A 16,422-nucleotide genomic window follows, 5' to 3' on the forward strand; every position below is an offset into this window, starting at 1 on the left:
GTTTTGTGCTGTGGTTCTGTCTTGGATTCCTCCTGAAATCTTTCTCAAAAAATTTCTTTTCCATGATTTTTAGTTTCCCATCTTCTGATTTTCTTAATATAGAAGTTTCATAAGAATATCTTAGAAGAGGTATGATAAATATTTTATGTATGTGTATCTTTGAATTTCTTGTCATAAGTTTACTTGTCATTGTGTCCAGCAGTGCAAAAAATACCTCTTTGCTCCTTGATTCTACTATTTATTTCTTCTTTGATGACACTGTAGTCTGTAGTTAACACAGTACCATTTCAGGAGTACTGATTTATTTTTTCATTTTTTTCTGTATCAATTTTTAAGGTATGTGCAGCATTAGTTTACCAAGAGACAACAGTGTTGGTATTAACTTCCAGCCCTGTTCAAAGTAATCTATCATATAACATTATGTACATTTAATGAATCAAATTTCAGTACTCCTGATACACACTTTGAAAGTAGAAAAAATTATTCCTGACTTTCAGGACTGCTAGTTCCTCCATCAGGGAGGAAAGGGTTATCACTCAGACATCATAAGGGAAAATCCAGCTGTACAAAATAGTTTTTCTCATATTAATTCTCTTTTTGATACAATACACTTAATGATGAAAACAATCAATTATTGACAAAATTATTTAATTGGATAGATAAAAATCTATTCACCAAGTGGCAGCAGAACACATACATAAAAGACAATTGTAATTGGCAATTGCCCACCACACCTAGAACTGCCTTCTGTTGTCTCCCAGTCTCCGTAATATTCTTGTCAGACCCTATGCTCCTTCGGCACCTGTCTCCCAAAACTATGGCTTCTACCACTGTGACCATCCCCACTGCAAGACTTGCCCTATGCCCCCTCCTACCACCACCTATAATAGCCATGTAACTGCCAAAACATATACCATCAAAGGGCGAGCCACTTGCAAAACAACATGTCATATATCAACTGTTATGCAAACACTGTTCGGCCCTCTACGTCGGGATGGCTATCACCAAATTATCAATTAGAATGAATGGGCATAGGCAGAGGGTGTATACTGGTGACTCACAATATCCTGTTGCAGAGCATGCTCTACAACATGACATTCATGACCTCGGCACCTGTTTCACCAGATGTGCCATCTGGATTCTTCCCCTAGACACCAGTTTCTCAGAACTCAACAGGTGGGAAATAGCACTATAACATGTCCTTGGTTCTCACCACCCTCCTGGCCTTAATTTATGTTAATTTCTTCTGTCTCAGCATTTCTTCACTGTACCTACTCTCTGCTTCACTCCATGTTAGTTTTCTACATCTTTCATTGTCTTTCCCATCTATTTTTCACTGCCCCCCTCCCATGTCTGTTATGTACAATGCATTTAGCTTTTCACTCTTATTATCTCGTACATAATGTTTAAGCAGTAATCTCCATCTGCATATTACTATGATGCAGTCCCCAACAATCAGTATTTCCTTCTCACCCCATGTGGTAAGTCTCCACTGACTTGGGTTCTGGGCAACTTACCCAAAATCTACCCCTTTTCCTAGACCCCTCCAGTCCTTTTCCTTCAACCCCTCTTCCTCCCCTTTCAACCCTTCTGCTGAAGAAGGAGCCACTGGCTATGAAAGCTTGCCAATGACAAGCATCTTTTATGTGTGTCTTCTGTCACCACTTGGTGAGTAGATTTTTTATCTGTCCAATTAAATACTACGCTTAATGAGTCAGATATGACCAAGAACTTGTTAATCAGTTGTCTAACAAAATGGAGTCCTAGCATAATGGGCAATGCCTCTACAATAAATGCAGATGTATTCTGTGGGATGGAAAATAACGATTCTGCTTGGAAATTAGGATAAAAGAATGCGCTACTCATTTATAATTTATGTTTCTTTAGACCTATCATTGAATATTTCAGTGCCATCTAGGCAATGCATTTGTATGATAGTTATGAGCATGTTGTTAAAGATTGATGGTTTGTACTTGAGAAGCAGGTCAACATTGCACGAAATAAGTAGTTAGAAGAAAGGAATTTTAAAATACTAATTCATATAGTGAACTGGGTTTATTTTAGATAGTGGATGATATTTAGCAGTGTGCCTTTTGTTTCAAGAGAGATATGATAACTGATCTAAAAAAGCTCATTGAGGTCTGCTAGTTACTGAGATATCGATGGTGCCAAAGTTTCAGTATACTAATATTTAATTTTATGTGAGAGAAACTGGTACCAAACAAGGAGAAGTATTTCCATTGCTGCCAGGAGCAAAGCACAGTTATAATTGAGTAGTACCATATTTTGTTGAATGTGATGCCTCGATGGTAAAAGCTCACACTGAAAAACTTTAATTCAGACAATACCAGTGATTAATATAAGGCATGAACTGTGACAGGAAAGGCAACATTCCAAGTATGGGCATACGCATGGAGAACATCTGTTGCTTTGATCTAGGTGAACATTTATGCTGTCACGGTTAAATATTGCAGTAATTACTTTGCTAAGAAGAAAGAATTACAAGCAGTAACATGTGGAAGAATCTAATGTAATTTAGTGTCCTATTTTTACATTTGCTCAAGTGACTGAAGTTTAACCCTATCATTCCTTTCTGTTTAAGTTTCAACTCTCTGCTAATTATTCTTTAATGATGTCAATGAAATATGTAATCACTTTGTCTCTTTCAGTGAAAAGGGTTCTTATGACAAAAGGAGATATGTATATAGTCCTAGTGACATTGCTGAAGTAATTGAGTATGCTCACCAAAGAGGAATAAGAGTTGTTCCAGAATTTGATTCTCCTGGTATGTAATAAATAACTCATTTTACTCTTTCATAAATCATTTGCTGAAATTTGATTTATAATACTATAACATCTACTGTATCTCTTCTGAGTTTTGTTATGCAGTCTCTGAGTGTATATTTCAATGTTTTATTTTGTTGTTGTTGTCTTCAGTCCAGAGAGTGGTTTGATGCAACTCTCCATGCTACTCTATTCTGGGCAAGCATCTTCCTCTCCAAATAGCTACTGCAACCTACATCCTTCTGAATCTGCCTAGTGTATTCATCTCTTGGTCTCTCTCTACGATTTCTTCCCTCCACACTACCCTCCAATACTAAACTGATGATCCCTTGATGCCTCATAACATGTCCTACCAACCAATCTCTTCTTCTAGTCAAGTTGTGCCACAAACACCTCTTCTCCCCAATTCTATTTAGTAACTCCTCATTATTTATGTGATCTACCCATCTAATCTTCAGCATTCTTCTGTAGCACCACATTTTGAAAGCTGCTATTCTCTTCTTGTATAAACTATTTATTGTTCATGTTTCACATCCACACATGACTACACTTCATACACATACTTTTAGAAAAGACTTCCTGACACTTAAATCTATACTTGATGTTAACAAATTTCTCTCCTTCAGAAATGCTTACCTTGCCATTGCCAGTCTACATTTTGTATCCTCTCTACTTTGACCATCATCAGTTATTTTGCTCCCCAAATAGCAAAACTCCTTTACTACTTTAAGTGTCTCATTTCCTAATGTAATTCCCTTGGCATCAGCTCATGTAATTAGGCTACATTCCATTATCCTTGTTTTGCTTTTGTTGATGTTCCTCGTACATCCTCCTTTCAAGACACTGTCCATTCCATTCAACTGATCTTCCAAGTCCTCTGCTGTCTCTGACGGAATTACAATGTCACTGGCAAACTTCAAAGTTTTTATTTCTTCTCCATGGATTTTAATCCCTATTCCAAATTTTTCTTTTGTTTCCTTTACTGTTTGCTCAATATGCAGATTGAATAACAGTGGGTATAAGCCACAAAACTGTCTCACTCCCTTCCCAACCAATGCTTCTGTTACATGTCACTTGACTCTTTATAACTGCCATTTAGTTTCTGTACAAATTGTAAATAGCCTTTTGCTTCATCTATTTGGCCCCTGACACCTTCAGAATTTGAAAGAGAGTATTCCAGTCAACATTGTCAAAAGCTTTCTCTAAGTCTACAAATGCTAGAAATGTAGGTTTGCCTTTTGTTAATCTATCTTCTAAGATAAGCCGTATATTGAGTAATGCATTATGTATTCCAACATTTCTATGGAACCTAAACTGATCTTCCCAAGGTTGACTTCTACCAGTTTGTCCATTCGTCTGTAAAGAATTTGCGTTAGTATTTTGTAGCTGTGACTTATTTAGCTTATAGTTCAGTAATTTTCACATCTGCCAACACCTGCTTTCTTTGGGATTGGAAGCATTATATTCTTCTTGAAGTCTGAGGGTATTTCATCTGTCTCATACATCTTGCTCACCAGGTGGTAAAGTTTTGTCAGGACTGGCCCTCCCAAGGTTGTCAGTAGTTCTAATGGAATACTGTCTACTCACGTGGCCTTGTTTCCACTTAGGTCTTTCAGTGCTCTGTCAAACTCTTCACTCAGTATCGTATCTCCCATTTCATCTTCATCTAACTCCTCTTCCATTTCCATAATATTGTCCTCAAGTCCATAACCCTTGCATAGACCCTCTATATACTCTTTCTACCTTTCTGCTTTGCCTTCTTTGCTTAGAACTGGTTTTCCATCTGAGTTCTTGATATTCATACAAGTGGTTCTCTTTTCTCCAAAGGTCTCTTTAATTTTCCCGTAGGCAGTATCTATCTTACCCCTAGTGAGATAAGTCTCTACATCCTTACATTTGTCCTCTAGCCATCCCTGCTTAGCCATTTTGCACTTCCTGTCAATCTCATTTTTGAGCGGTTTGTATACCTTTTACTGCATTTTTATATTTTCTCCTTTCATCAATTAAATTCAATATTTCTTCTGTTGCCCAAAGATTTCTACTAGCTCTTGTCTTTTTACCTATTTGATCCTCTGCTGCCTTCACTATTTCATCCCTCAAAGCTACCCATTCTTCTTCTACTGTGTTTCTTTCCCCCATTCCTGTCAATTGTTCCCTTATGATCTCCCTGAGACTCTGTACAACCTCTGGTTTAGTCAGTTTATCCAGTTCCGATCTCCTTAAATTCCCACCTTTTTGCGGTTTCTTCAGTTTTAATCTACAGTTCATAACCAATAGATTGTGGTCAGAGTCCACATCTGTCCCTGGAAATGTCTTACAATTTAAAACCTGATTCCTAATTCTCTGTCTTACCATTATATAATCTATCTGATACCTTCCAGTATCTCCAAGCTTTTGCCATGTATACAACCTTCTTTCATGATTCTTGAACGAAGTGTCAGCTATGATTAAATTATGCTCTGTGCAAAATTCTACAAGGCGGCTTCCTCTTTCATTTCTTACCTCTGATCCATATTCACCTACTATGATTCCTTCTCTCCCTTTTCCTACTATCGAATTCCAGTCACCCATGACTATTAAATTTTTGTCTCCCTTCACTGTCTGAATAATGTCTTTTCCCTCATCATACATTTCATCAATTTCTTCATCATCTGCAGAGCTAGTTGGTACTATTGTGGTAGGCGTGGGTTTCGTATCTATCTTGGCCACAATAATGCATTCACTATGTTGTTTGTAGTAGCTTACCTGCACTCCTATTTTCCTATTCATTATTACCCCTATTTGATTTTGTATTTATAAAACTGTATTCACTTGACCAAATGTCTTGTTCCACCTGCCACCAAACTTCACTAGTTCCCACTATTTCTAACTTTAACCTATCCATTTCCCTTTTTAAATTTTCTATCCTACCTGCCCGATTAAGAGATCTGACATTCCACGCTCCAATCCGTAGAACGTCAGTTTTCTTTCTCCTGATAATGACGTTCTCTTGAGTAGTCCCCTCCCCAGAGATCCGAATGGGGGACTATTTTACCTTAGGAATATTTTACCCAAGAGGACGCTATCATCATTTAACCATACAGTAAAGCTGCATGCCCTCGAGAAAAATTACGGTTGTAGTTTTCCCTTCCTTTCAGCTGTTCACAGTACCAGCACAGCAAGGACATTTTGGATGATGTTACAAGGCCAGATCAGTCAATCATCCAGTGTTGACCTTGCATTTACTAAAAAGGCTGCTGCCCCTCTTCAGGAACCACACGTGACCTGTCAACAGATACCCCTCCATTGTGGTTGCACCTATGGCGCAGCTATCTGTATCAATGAGGCACAAAAGCCTCTCCACCAATGTCAAAGTCCATGGTTCATGGGGGGGCATTTTATTTTATTTTATTTCATAGTTTTGATATTGCTTTTGTTGTGTACTGATTATTAAATGTTCACTGTTGGATAAATTTTATCAATGTACAATTTCTTTGTGAGAGTGTAAATGATGTTTATGACATGCTACTAATACACAATGTCCTTCACTAGCATAATTATTCTAAAACACTCAACTTCTTGCACTCAATTGTAGCATAAAGTGCAAATGCTCCATTTCCTTTTATGCAATTATTAATACACTTCACACTACATATACTGCTTTCTGCATTATCTTACTTCATGTACTTCAAAAGTAAATCTTACATAAACTAGCACATGCCCTTTAAAGTTCCATGTTTGGGTCTATTTCCTCTTTCCCCAGTGGAACTTAAAAATTGGGTTCTTGTGTTTAGAGAAATGGGTGCAAATGCTGCATTTGACTTTAGTGTTTGCTTCACAAGGCTGCATAGTAACACATGATACAGTCTCACTCAGTGAAATTTTAAAAATGTAGAATCTAATCTACATTAAACAGGTTTAACACCCATCAGGCTCTTAGGATACCAATATATCTTTGTAAATTTGTCCTGATGAATATGAAGACTGCTTAAGTTTTGTTTTTCTGAGTAAGCATATTATGATGTTTGACAAAGTTTCACTGCATTACCTTTAATATTAAAAAAAATAATTTGTTATTTGTTCTTGTGCAAGAGAGTCACCAGATTTTATTCATTTAAGAAACCAACTTTTATTGTCTGTCACAGATGTGAAAAATTACTGTGTTGCTGCTTGTATAAGTGCAGACTAGATTCAATTATAAAATATATGTTATTTGTATATAATTCTTCAGGACACACAACATCATGGGGAAAAAGTTATCCGGACTTGCTGACAACATGTTATGATAATGAAACTGGGTCTCCAGATGGCACATATGGACCAATTGACCCCACAAAGAACTTCACATATGAATTTCTTCAGACATTGTTTCAAGAAATTGTGGATGTATTCCCTGATGAGTATTTCCATATTGGTGGTGATGAAGTAGGATTTGACTGTTGGTAAGTATAAAATTAAATATGGTAGTTTTAAAACATCCAACTGGTTGCATCAAAATTTTACTTTTACTAGTTGTCAATACTGACCGTGTGTGTCTTCATCAAAAAATTCACAGTTGCATGTAGTAACTGATGAATGAATTTAAGAGCAATAATGCTCTTATCACATAAAGTACTTAAATAAGAAGATAGTATTAAAACTGCACAAAATTAAAGACAGTGAAGCTGACATAAAGGTGGTAACTGCCAGGTACATGCAGGTGCACATGAATGATCAGTGACTGTAATCTCTCGCAGCCGATAGTGGCATGTACCATGCTATTCCATGCAGCCATAGTTCCATGGCAGGTGTCAACTTTAATGTAGTTTCAGTGTTTGTAATTTTATGTGGTTTTAATGTAAACTATTAAAAAGTATTTTATATGATGAAAGCATTACTTCTCTTAAATTAATTCATCAGTTTAGTTATGTAATCATGAATTTTCTGATTAACACACATATAGTTGGTGTCAAAATCTGCTAAAAGTAATTTTTTTTTTTTTTTTTTTTTTTTTTTTTGCAAGTGGTTGGCTGTTTTATGCCTGTCAAATTCTTGTACAGTTGCTGCTGTCTTACAGCCAAGTTTAAAATAGTTTTTAAATTAGACAGGCATCAGAATAATCTTTAGGTCTAAGACAAAATATGTAAGTTCTTAAGAAGTACATGATCTGACATTTTCTCATGCACTAGAAATGGCCTTCCTCATCAGAGGAGGTGAAAACTGATTATTATTATTATTATTATTATTATTATTATTTTCTGCAACATTCATTGGCTGGCAGAAGTTGTGAATGTGTTTGTTGGGTTTCTAGTCCACACCAGATGACTGATCATTTTCATAAAAGGTGCTACATCAAATTTTATCAAAATTTTTATGATTCTCAAAGCAAATCAATTGATGGATGTCAATGCAGAAAATCAGCATTCTGAGAGGCCATAAACCAAATGTAGTGTAGCTGTTGTTGATAGGGTGTGAAATCTGATAATGAGAACCAATTGTTGGATAAAATGAGAGATTGATGAACAGTTTGACTGCATCATATATTACCAGGAAACAGTGTCATTGGCCAGTTGCCACGTACAGCTCATTGTTAAAGGCTCTAAGGCACTGCAAACTGTGTAATAAAAAATATTTTTCAGTAATATATTACAGAATTAAAATTATGGGGAAACATTTGGAATTTATCTCATGTGGATTTAAATTATGGCATTCAACTTCTTTGGAAAGTTGATATCAAGTTGTTTTTTGAACAGTATTCTTAATGTTGTGTCTTGAAATACTGGTGAACTCCATTTAGTAAGGTTTGCAGACATGGCTTCTGCAAAGTATAGCTCTTATGGGCTTTCACAAGGCTTACTTTGTAGAACCTAACAATGGAAAATCCAGGATGGAATGTAACACTATTATGAAAAGGAAAGTTGCTACTCACCATATAGGGAGATGCTAAGTCATAGATAGCCAGAACAAAAAGACTGCCACAAATAAAGCTTTCAGCCATAAAGATCTTCATCAACAATTGACCGTAAGATAACACACACACACACACACACACACACACACACACACACACACACACACGACTGCAGTCTCAGGCAACTTTGTTGTAGCAACTTTCCGTTCCATAATATTGTTTGTAGAACCTAAGGGTGTCCTGCCAATCTCCGTGTGATTTTCGTGTTCCCTAGCTTACAGTGAAAGGAAATCAGCAGAGTAGTTGAACCCTAACTCCCAAATCTCTGTCTCTCTACATCTTTATTTTATTCATTGTGTCATTAACTGACATTTAGTAATCAGTTTTAACAGCAAGCAAGAATCTGGTCAACATGAACATGTGTAGCAAGACAGTGGAATGTGAAAGAATACCTGTTGGTGATGCGTCCAGAGTGTGGCAAAATAACATCTAGTGAGAAAGCATGCAAAACTGCTTCTGATTTGCTATGCAGGCCTTCTTGTCACCCCATGAACCACTGGCTGCTATCTCATCACCACATACATGATCAATCAGTACATCTAATGCTTGGATTACCAATCTCTGTGTAAGGTGGCAGAGTGGAGCTGTAGTGTCATCTGAAGAATGGGATGCCAAAGCAAGATTCGCACCTCACAATGAAACCACAGAGGGATTATAGTAACTGCATGTCACAGCGATGAAAGAGAATGCTGGTGTAGTCACACTTCAAAGAGCTTCACTATGCTACTGCAATTGATGGTCTACTTACGGCTGAGCAGAGGAACACTCAGCCCAGTTCACAATCAATGATCAAGATGACATGATTGTCTTAGGTAGGCCACCAGTGACTAAATTCTTAGGCAGAACTTAATGTGAACATAATGTCAGTTATACTTCAAGTTAAGAGTCTTGTAAATTTGTCTCATACTTTAATATTCAGGGACAGTTTTAAGTATTCAGAGCATTCCTGTGGAAATGCATTGTACCAAGTTAAGTATACTGTCATACCTATACTTAATAAATTGAGCTAATATTTTTATGTTATAGTTCCACTCAGTCTCCTCCCAGAGCAAACCAAAGAATTGACCACTGTACCAGTGAGTGTATTTTCGTCTGGCACAATAGGGACATCACCAGTAGTGAGATGTGAAAGCCATCAACATCTGCATTACTGTCACTGTCATTGATGGATACAGTATCCCTACTTTCGTGAGATGGCACATGTGGTAGAATCTAGCCAACTTGTGCTGTCTCTGACATGGGGAAAAGATTACTATCTTGGATGCTGTGGGTTGAGATTCCTCCATCTCAACATCCCTCACAGGTGAGATGGGTCACTGAGGTGATTCAGCCTCCCTGCAAGGGATGGCACTGCCAGGACTGATTGAATGTTGGAGCCATGATCTCTGTGACCTGTGGATGGAACTGTGGAATCTGCAAGAGATTTTCACATGCCATCAAGTGTGCGTAGGAAGTACAAAAGAAGCGTTAACACCTGCCTTAAGAAACACCAAGAGTAATTGTTATCTGGACAACATGGAAAAATCAGAAGTAACTGAACATGTATCTGGACCAGGGGACTATAAAATTCTTTTCTCTGAAGCCATATAAGTTGAAAACCACTAAAGCAATTGTAAAACAAAAGGGGGGGGGGGGGGGATTGAAATTAGACAACTTCTGGGTCTCAGTACTAAATAAAGATCCATAAGTGGCACTGGCATGACTCCATGATCTTAAGCAGTCGTCTGATGACATAACAAACCATTACCTGGGTATACACAGTTACTGAGTTTATTTCAGACTGTAACTGTTTTCTGAGTCTTTATAGTCTCTGTAACTGCTTTCTGAATCTTTGTAGCCTTTGGTGATATCTCCAGAATTGGCTGATGAAATATTAGGCAGAGAAATATCCCTTGGACCAAGGCCTAATGACCATGAAACAAATATCTCCAAAAATGCAAATCAGTCCATGGAAGCCTGTAATTGTGAGGTTGTTGCTGCCAAATTGCTGCTACTGAGCAGATTTGGTGGTGCTAGAGGATGACACACCTGAGTTCTGGGTTGAGGGCTGTAAGAATCAGGAAGCCCTGACAAGTGCTGTTTATGTAGAAGATGGTTTTGGCAGCACTGTCATTGGTGACCATCCACATCAGTGAAGTAGAGGGGCATCTTGGATATCTGTGAGTGCTAAGAGCAACCACCTATGGTGATGGCCTCATGTCTGCACCCCCCCCACCCCCACCCCTGAGGCAGCCATGTAGAAATGACAGTGTGCTGATTTGGGCTAGAATATGTATAGCGACCCAGGGGAGGGGGGGGGGGGGGAGAGAAGGGAGGGAGGGGTCTGGCGCTGTCTTACATGAAGGAGCTTTGTTGTGCTCTTCACAGCATTCAATTTCACCCTGTATGTGGTTAAATGTGCTTAAAAATATTATTAGGATACCCTCAGTGTGTACCAACTGGATTGTTGTCTTCATTCTCTCCTTAAAAATTCCACCAGCCACTCTGTATTCCCATGGGTTGTGGATGGGAAGGGACTTCAAGAATGTTGTGGATGATATGTTGTTCACAAAACATTTTGAAGGAGGCAGGCATGAAGTGGGAGCCACTACCCATTACTACTGACCCAGAGCCTCGATGGTTATGACTTTGCCTTAATTGTGGCCTCTGTTGTTGTAGAATATCTGGGAATCTTGAGAATGAGTCCATGACTGGAAGTCAAAACATGTTAAAAATGGGATCTTTGAAGTCTATGTGAACCAATTTCCTAGTGTGGGATGTTCGGGGCCATGGAGGTAAAACCTCTGGGGGAGAAACTTACAATGGGTCACAGTCTGTACAATAGACACAATAATGAGCAAGGATCTTCTTGCAGATTGGCATGATGGCAGGTAGGCTTATACTCAAAGTGAGAGCCAGAGCTCATCGATGTAAGTGCTGAGGTGTATTATCTGAAAATGAAGATCTAGGACCAAACAGTGCCTTCTGGTCTACCTCTAGGTGAAACTTGATACCACAGAGGTAAATAAATAATCACCAGGCCCTTTTTTTCTATTTGATCATAATTCTGTCAAGCTGAGTTCAAAATCTTGGATACATACTTATGGGTGTATTCATAACTATCTTGTCCACCGTGTGACAAAATTGCCAAGAGTCTAATACCAGTGGTTTCCCTGCAGAGTATGGGACTTGACAATCTGCAAGTTGTCATATTTGTTTCCTGGAATGAAATGTTTTGTCAAATACCAGTGATCACACAGACATTGCAACTTTCTTCGAAAATGCATTGATGGGGTTTGAGATCTGTGCTACATTGGCAATTAATGTACTGGAATAGTTTACTTATCCCATGGGTGATTGTAGTTCCTTCAGATTACAAGGTGAAGGCATGCTTTCATTGGCTTGTGTGTGCAGTCAGTTGGGAAGAATAATCTTGTTGCTGATTATGCAACTTAGATATCCCACAAAGTGTTAGAAAAAGCAACATTTATTTACATTGCATTTCAGACCTGCATTTTGTAATGTAGTGAACAGCATGCATGCATTCTGCAGATGTGTGCATGTGTTAGCACACATGACAATTATTTAGTCAGGGTAATTGAAACACACAGGAATACTGCTGATAAGATGTTCTACATAATGCTGAAAGATGGTAGGTGTCCTGCAAATCCCAAATGGGAACCTTCATGATTGATAGAATGAAATTTTCACTTTACAGCAGAGTGTGCACTGATATGAAACTTCCTGGCAGATTAAAACTGTGTGCCGAACTGAGACTCGAACTCGGGACTTTTGCCTTTCGCGGGCAAGTGCTCTACCGACTGAGCTACCCAAGCACGACTCACACCCCATCCTCACAGCTTTAATTCCGCCAGTACCTTGACTCCTACCTTCCAAACTTCATAGAAGCTCTCCTGCAAACCTTGCAGGACTTTGTAATTGATGTAAATATAATGTTGTGTTTAAAACCCATTTCTGATTAGCTTCCACATCTGACAAAACATAGCTACAATTGTGTGGTATATCAACCATCTTATAAGGATCTGAATAAATCATTTGCCACTTTTTGTTGCTTTTATTTAACAATGATGACTTAGGATGCTCTTTAGCAACATTGGATCCCTAATTGGCAATTCACGGTCTTTTGCACATGTTTGGCTTTTTTCCCATTGTACCATTTTCCACATTTCCTTAGTAACAACTTCTTTCTTAGTCCTTGGGCTGGAGTACATGGTGTGACAAAATGTTTCGTGGAGCACAACCTCAAGGTACATACTTTAATTGTACCTGGCTTTTCAGAAAAGACTTCCAGGTATTCCATTAATAGCTGGGTTAGATAATACTGCTTGCATGCTATTTGGACAATCAGATTCCTTCACCTTGGAGCTAACTAATTTCAGTCTACCAAGGGTATGCTTTCCTTCAGTGTCTGAATAATAATATTCTTTGTCTGATAAGTTGGTACTGATCTGTAGTGTTTGCAGTCCCTTGCACTTTATCTGGATACTCTGATATTATTTGCCACATATCGCTCCATTTCATACCATATCCAGTGCAATTCTCCTTCCTCTGTATTCTACAGCAAGTTCCTCATTCAGAAGATCAAATCAAGTCTTTTTCTCATAAAGGAAATCACATACCAGAATGCAGGCCACTGAAAATTCTTTTATCATGAGAAAAGAGCATTTTGTGGCTTCTTCTCTCATTCTCATCTCCTCCTGCACCAGCTGCATAATAATTTGAGACTGTGAGCCAGTGGCTCCAGGCACCTCACAGTTTTGTACTGAGTATGTATACAGTTTATGTGCCCAACTTATTGCTTTGAATGCATTATAACTTAGGACACTGGCTGTCTCTCCTGTATCTATGTACTCACCCACAGGAATGCTATCTATTTTTATTTTTATAATTGTTTGTAACAACTCAGCTTCAGTGCTTTTGTGCTTGTGTCATTCCGTTAGCAGTTGTTTCTGTATAGCAGTGCCATTGTTGTAGAACAGCATGTCTATGTTTTCATGCCTGCAAGGAGGTGTGCCTCTCTCCATCCATCGGCCAACAGTGGGTAGGATATTGCAGTTGAATTTAGTTTGTTAGCCATGAGGGGCCCAGATGGTTTTTATCCATCACCTCCACTATTTACACATTCTGGTTTGATTCAGGCAATTGTGGTTGATTTTTATTCACATAATGCCCTGAATTCCTTTCATCATTTTGCTGTGTATTGTTACTGCACATGGTGACTCTACGTTTGTGTTCTACTGTGGTGCATAGTTATTGTGCCATTGGTTTCGACTACTGCACCACTGTGGGCTGTTGTTATTTATGGCATTAAATCTATAATAATATCATCATTTACAGTTAAATCATGGGTGACATTTCCATTACCTTGCTGATGCTCAAACCTTTTTCCATTGCCATTGTTATGGTTAGGATTAAAGTTGTTTTCTTTCATGCTTACCCAGAGATGCTGGGTTGTTTCCATGATCTTTACTTGTTTTCATATCATCCTGTGCCTGTTATTAATGAAACAGAGAATCATCAAGTGAAAGAAAGGAATATTTTATCTTTGTAAACCATTCAAGTTTAGATACTGTGACATATTTTAAGCTATTAACTGTGTATGTCACTTTGTGCTGTTCTTTTTAAAGTGAAGATATATGCTGTGATCAGATATCATAAAATTTGGATGTAGAATATATTCAGGACTCATTTCAGATTTAGTGTCACATGAAAATATACCGGAGTCAAGTAATGCCTAAAGTGATAGTGTAGTCACTGCTACAGTATGTACTAGGCTGAGGGCAGGTCACAGTAGCCAAACAGAACCCATTTCACCTACTGCTAGTCAGAGTATAGAAGTAGTAGTTCAGACAGCACATACTCCAGTGAATAGTAGGCTGCAAGCTGACAGGACAGTAATGGCAATGATATGTTCACTGCTGCCTTATCCTTTTGCTGAACAATTATAAAAACTTGAAGAACAAGATAAAGAAAGAAACAGGCAATTAAACCAGAAATTAGCCAAACATGGTAAAGAAAGGGACAGGAAATTAGAACAGAAATTAGCCAAACACAACAGAGAAAGGGACAGACAACTAGAACAGAAATTCCAAATGTGATAAGAAATGCAATACACTATCTGAATAGAAGCTAGCTAAGTAAAACAAGGAACTAATACAATCAGCTCAAAAAGGTACAGTTCGAAATATCCAAAGTAAAAAAGACTTATCAAAATCTTCCAGATTGAGTTAGTAATTCTGCTACTCAAATAAAAACTTTACAGTCTTCATATACAGCATAGAAAGATGATGTGCAAAAACTGAATAGGTGCATAGAGAACCTTGCAATAGTGTATAAAGAAAACATTGATCAACAATTAGGTGACCAGGCTAAGAAAGTCAAGAAAGAGTTCAGTGACTGGCTAGAGGTGAAGGACAATGTGACTGAGGATCACATTAATACAAAGGTAAAAGATGCAATCCAGCAAGTGAGCAACAATCAGGATGCTGAAGTGATTAAAACAAACTAGACCAGATAGATGAAAAACTAAAAGTTGAGCTATCACACTGGCAACAAGCCATAGCAATGTGCATTTCTGATCTGGAATGAGAAATGTCAAGTAATAAGAAGGTAGGAGGCAACACAGTACATTGAATTAACACATAGTAATGCACCAAGTATTTTGGGTATTTATGGACACCTGTATGATTACTGTACTGGGAACTACAGCCCACAAAGAGAACTACCCACACCAGTTAATGTTATGGGGGCAGCTCTGTCTGTGTTGAGTGTTATGATAGTCTTATTAAAGATAAACAGTTTCAGGCATTTAGCACTGAAAAATGATCTGTCCTCCTGATCATTTTTGTTAAAAGTTTTCACAATACACTACCCAGTACCTGGACAAAAAAGCAAAAAAGTCCAATTTATTGTTTCTCATGCTCAAGGAGACACCGGAATGTGGCCCAATAACATGATAGACAGATATCATACTATCAAATATATCAAAAGGGCATTTTTGCTAAATACTGGTCGCCCTGCATTCAGGAATGCCTGTAATCTGAGGTCTACATCCTAGAATTATATAATTCCAAGGAAGGAAGCTTACGAAAGTACTTTGAAAAATATAGCAACAAAACAAGGTATTGGGATGAAACGATTACAAGCTGAGACATAATCAGGTTGTTGAAATTAAGAGCACCTAGCTTAAAGATAAGGTGATTAATGAGGATGACTTTGAGAAGTACTATTATGTGCTAGACACAGAATAATCCGCTGTTCTGTTGACTGCAACATCATATGAAAAAGAGCTCATGCACTTTGGTCCTTTCTTTAAATCTCTGTATATTCATGTTCGGCTTTAAATTTTGAATTCCAATACAGCATATCTCATATCTTAGAATAGGTCAGTTTTATCCTCCAGTTTCAGTGTAGGCCTATCCTCACAGTTTCTCAGGTTTAACTGAATCTGCTTACTGTGTTCATCTTTTGGTCTTCCTCTCTGATTTTTATCTGCCATGCTTCCCTCCAATACTAAATTGGTGATCTGTTGATGTCTCAGAATGTGTCCTACCAAAAAATCCCTTCCTCTAGCCAAGTTGTGTCACAAATTTCTTTTCTTCCCAGTTCTCCTCATTAGTTACATGATCCACCCATCTAATTTTCAGCATTCTTCTGTACCACCAAATTTCTAAAGTTTTCTCTTCTTGTCTAAATTGTTTATCGACAAT

The 16,422-nt window shown here is 37.9% G+C and overlaps 1 protein-coding gene across 1 annotated transcript in view; it reads left to right on the plus strand.

Annotated features, from left to right (window-relative positions):
- Positions 1–16,422, plus strand: part of LOC126273264 (beta-hexosaminidase subunit beta-like) — a 182,494-nt gene that overhangs the window by 129,459 nt on the left and 36,613 nt on the right. Inside the window, exons 5-6 of the mRNA XM_049976807.1 lie at positions 2,670–2,785; positions 6,995–7,205. Coding sequence (XP_049832764.1) covers positions 2,670–2,785; positions 6,995–7,205 — 327 coding nt within the window. The remainder of the gene's footprint in view (positions 1–2,669; positions 2,786–6,994; positions 7,206–16,422) is intronic.

The sequence above is a fragment of the Schistocerca gregaria genome, chromosome 5 (genome assembly GCF_023897955.1).
Source record: "Schistocerca gregaria isolate iqSchGreg1 chromosome 5, iqSchGreg1.2, whole genome shotgun sequence".
Taxonomy (NCBI): domain Eukaryota; kingdom Metazoa; phylum Arthropoda; class Insecta; order Orthoptera; family Acrididae; genus Schistocerca; species Schistocerca gregaria.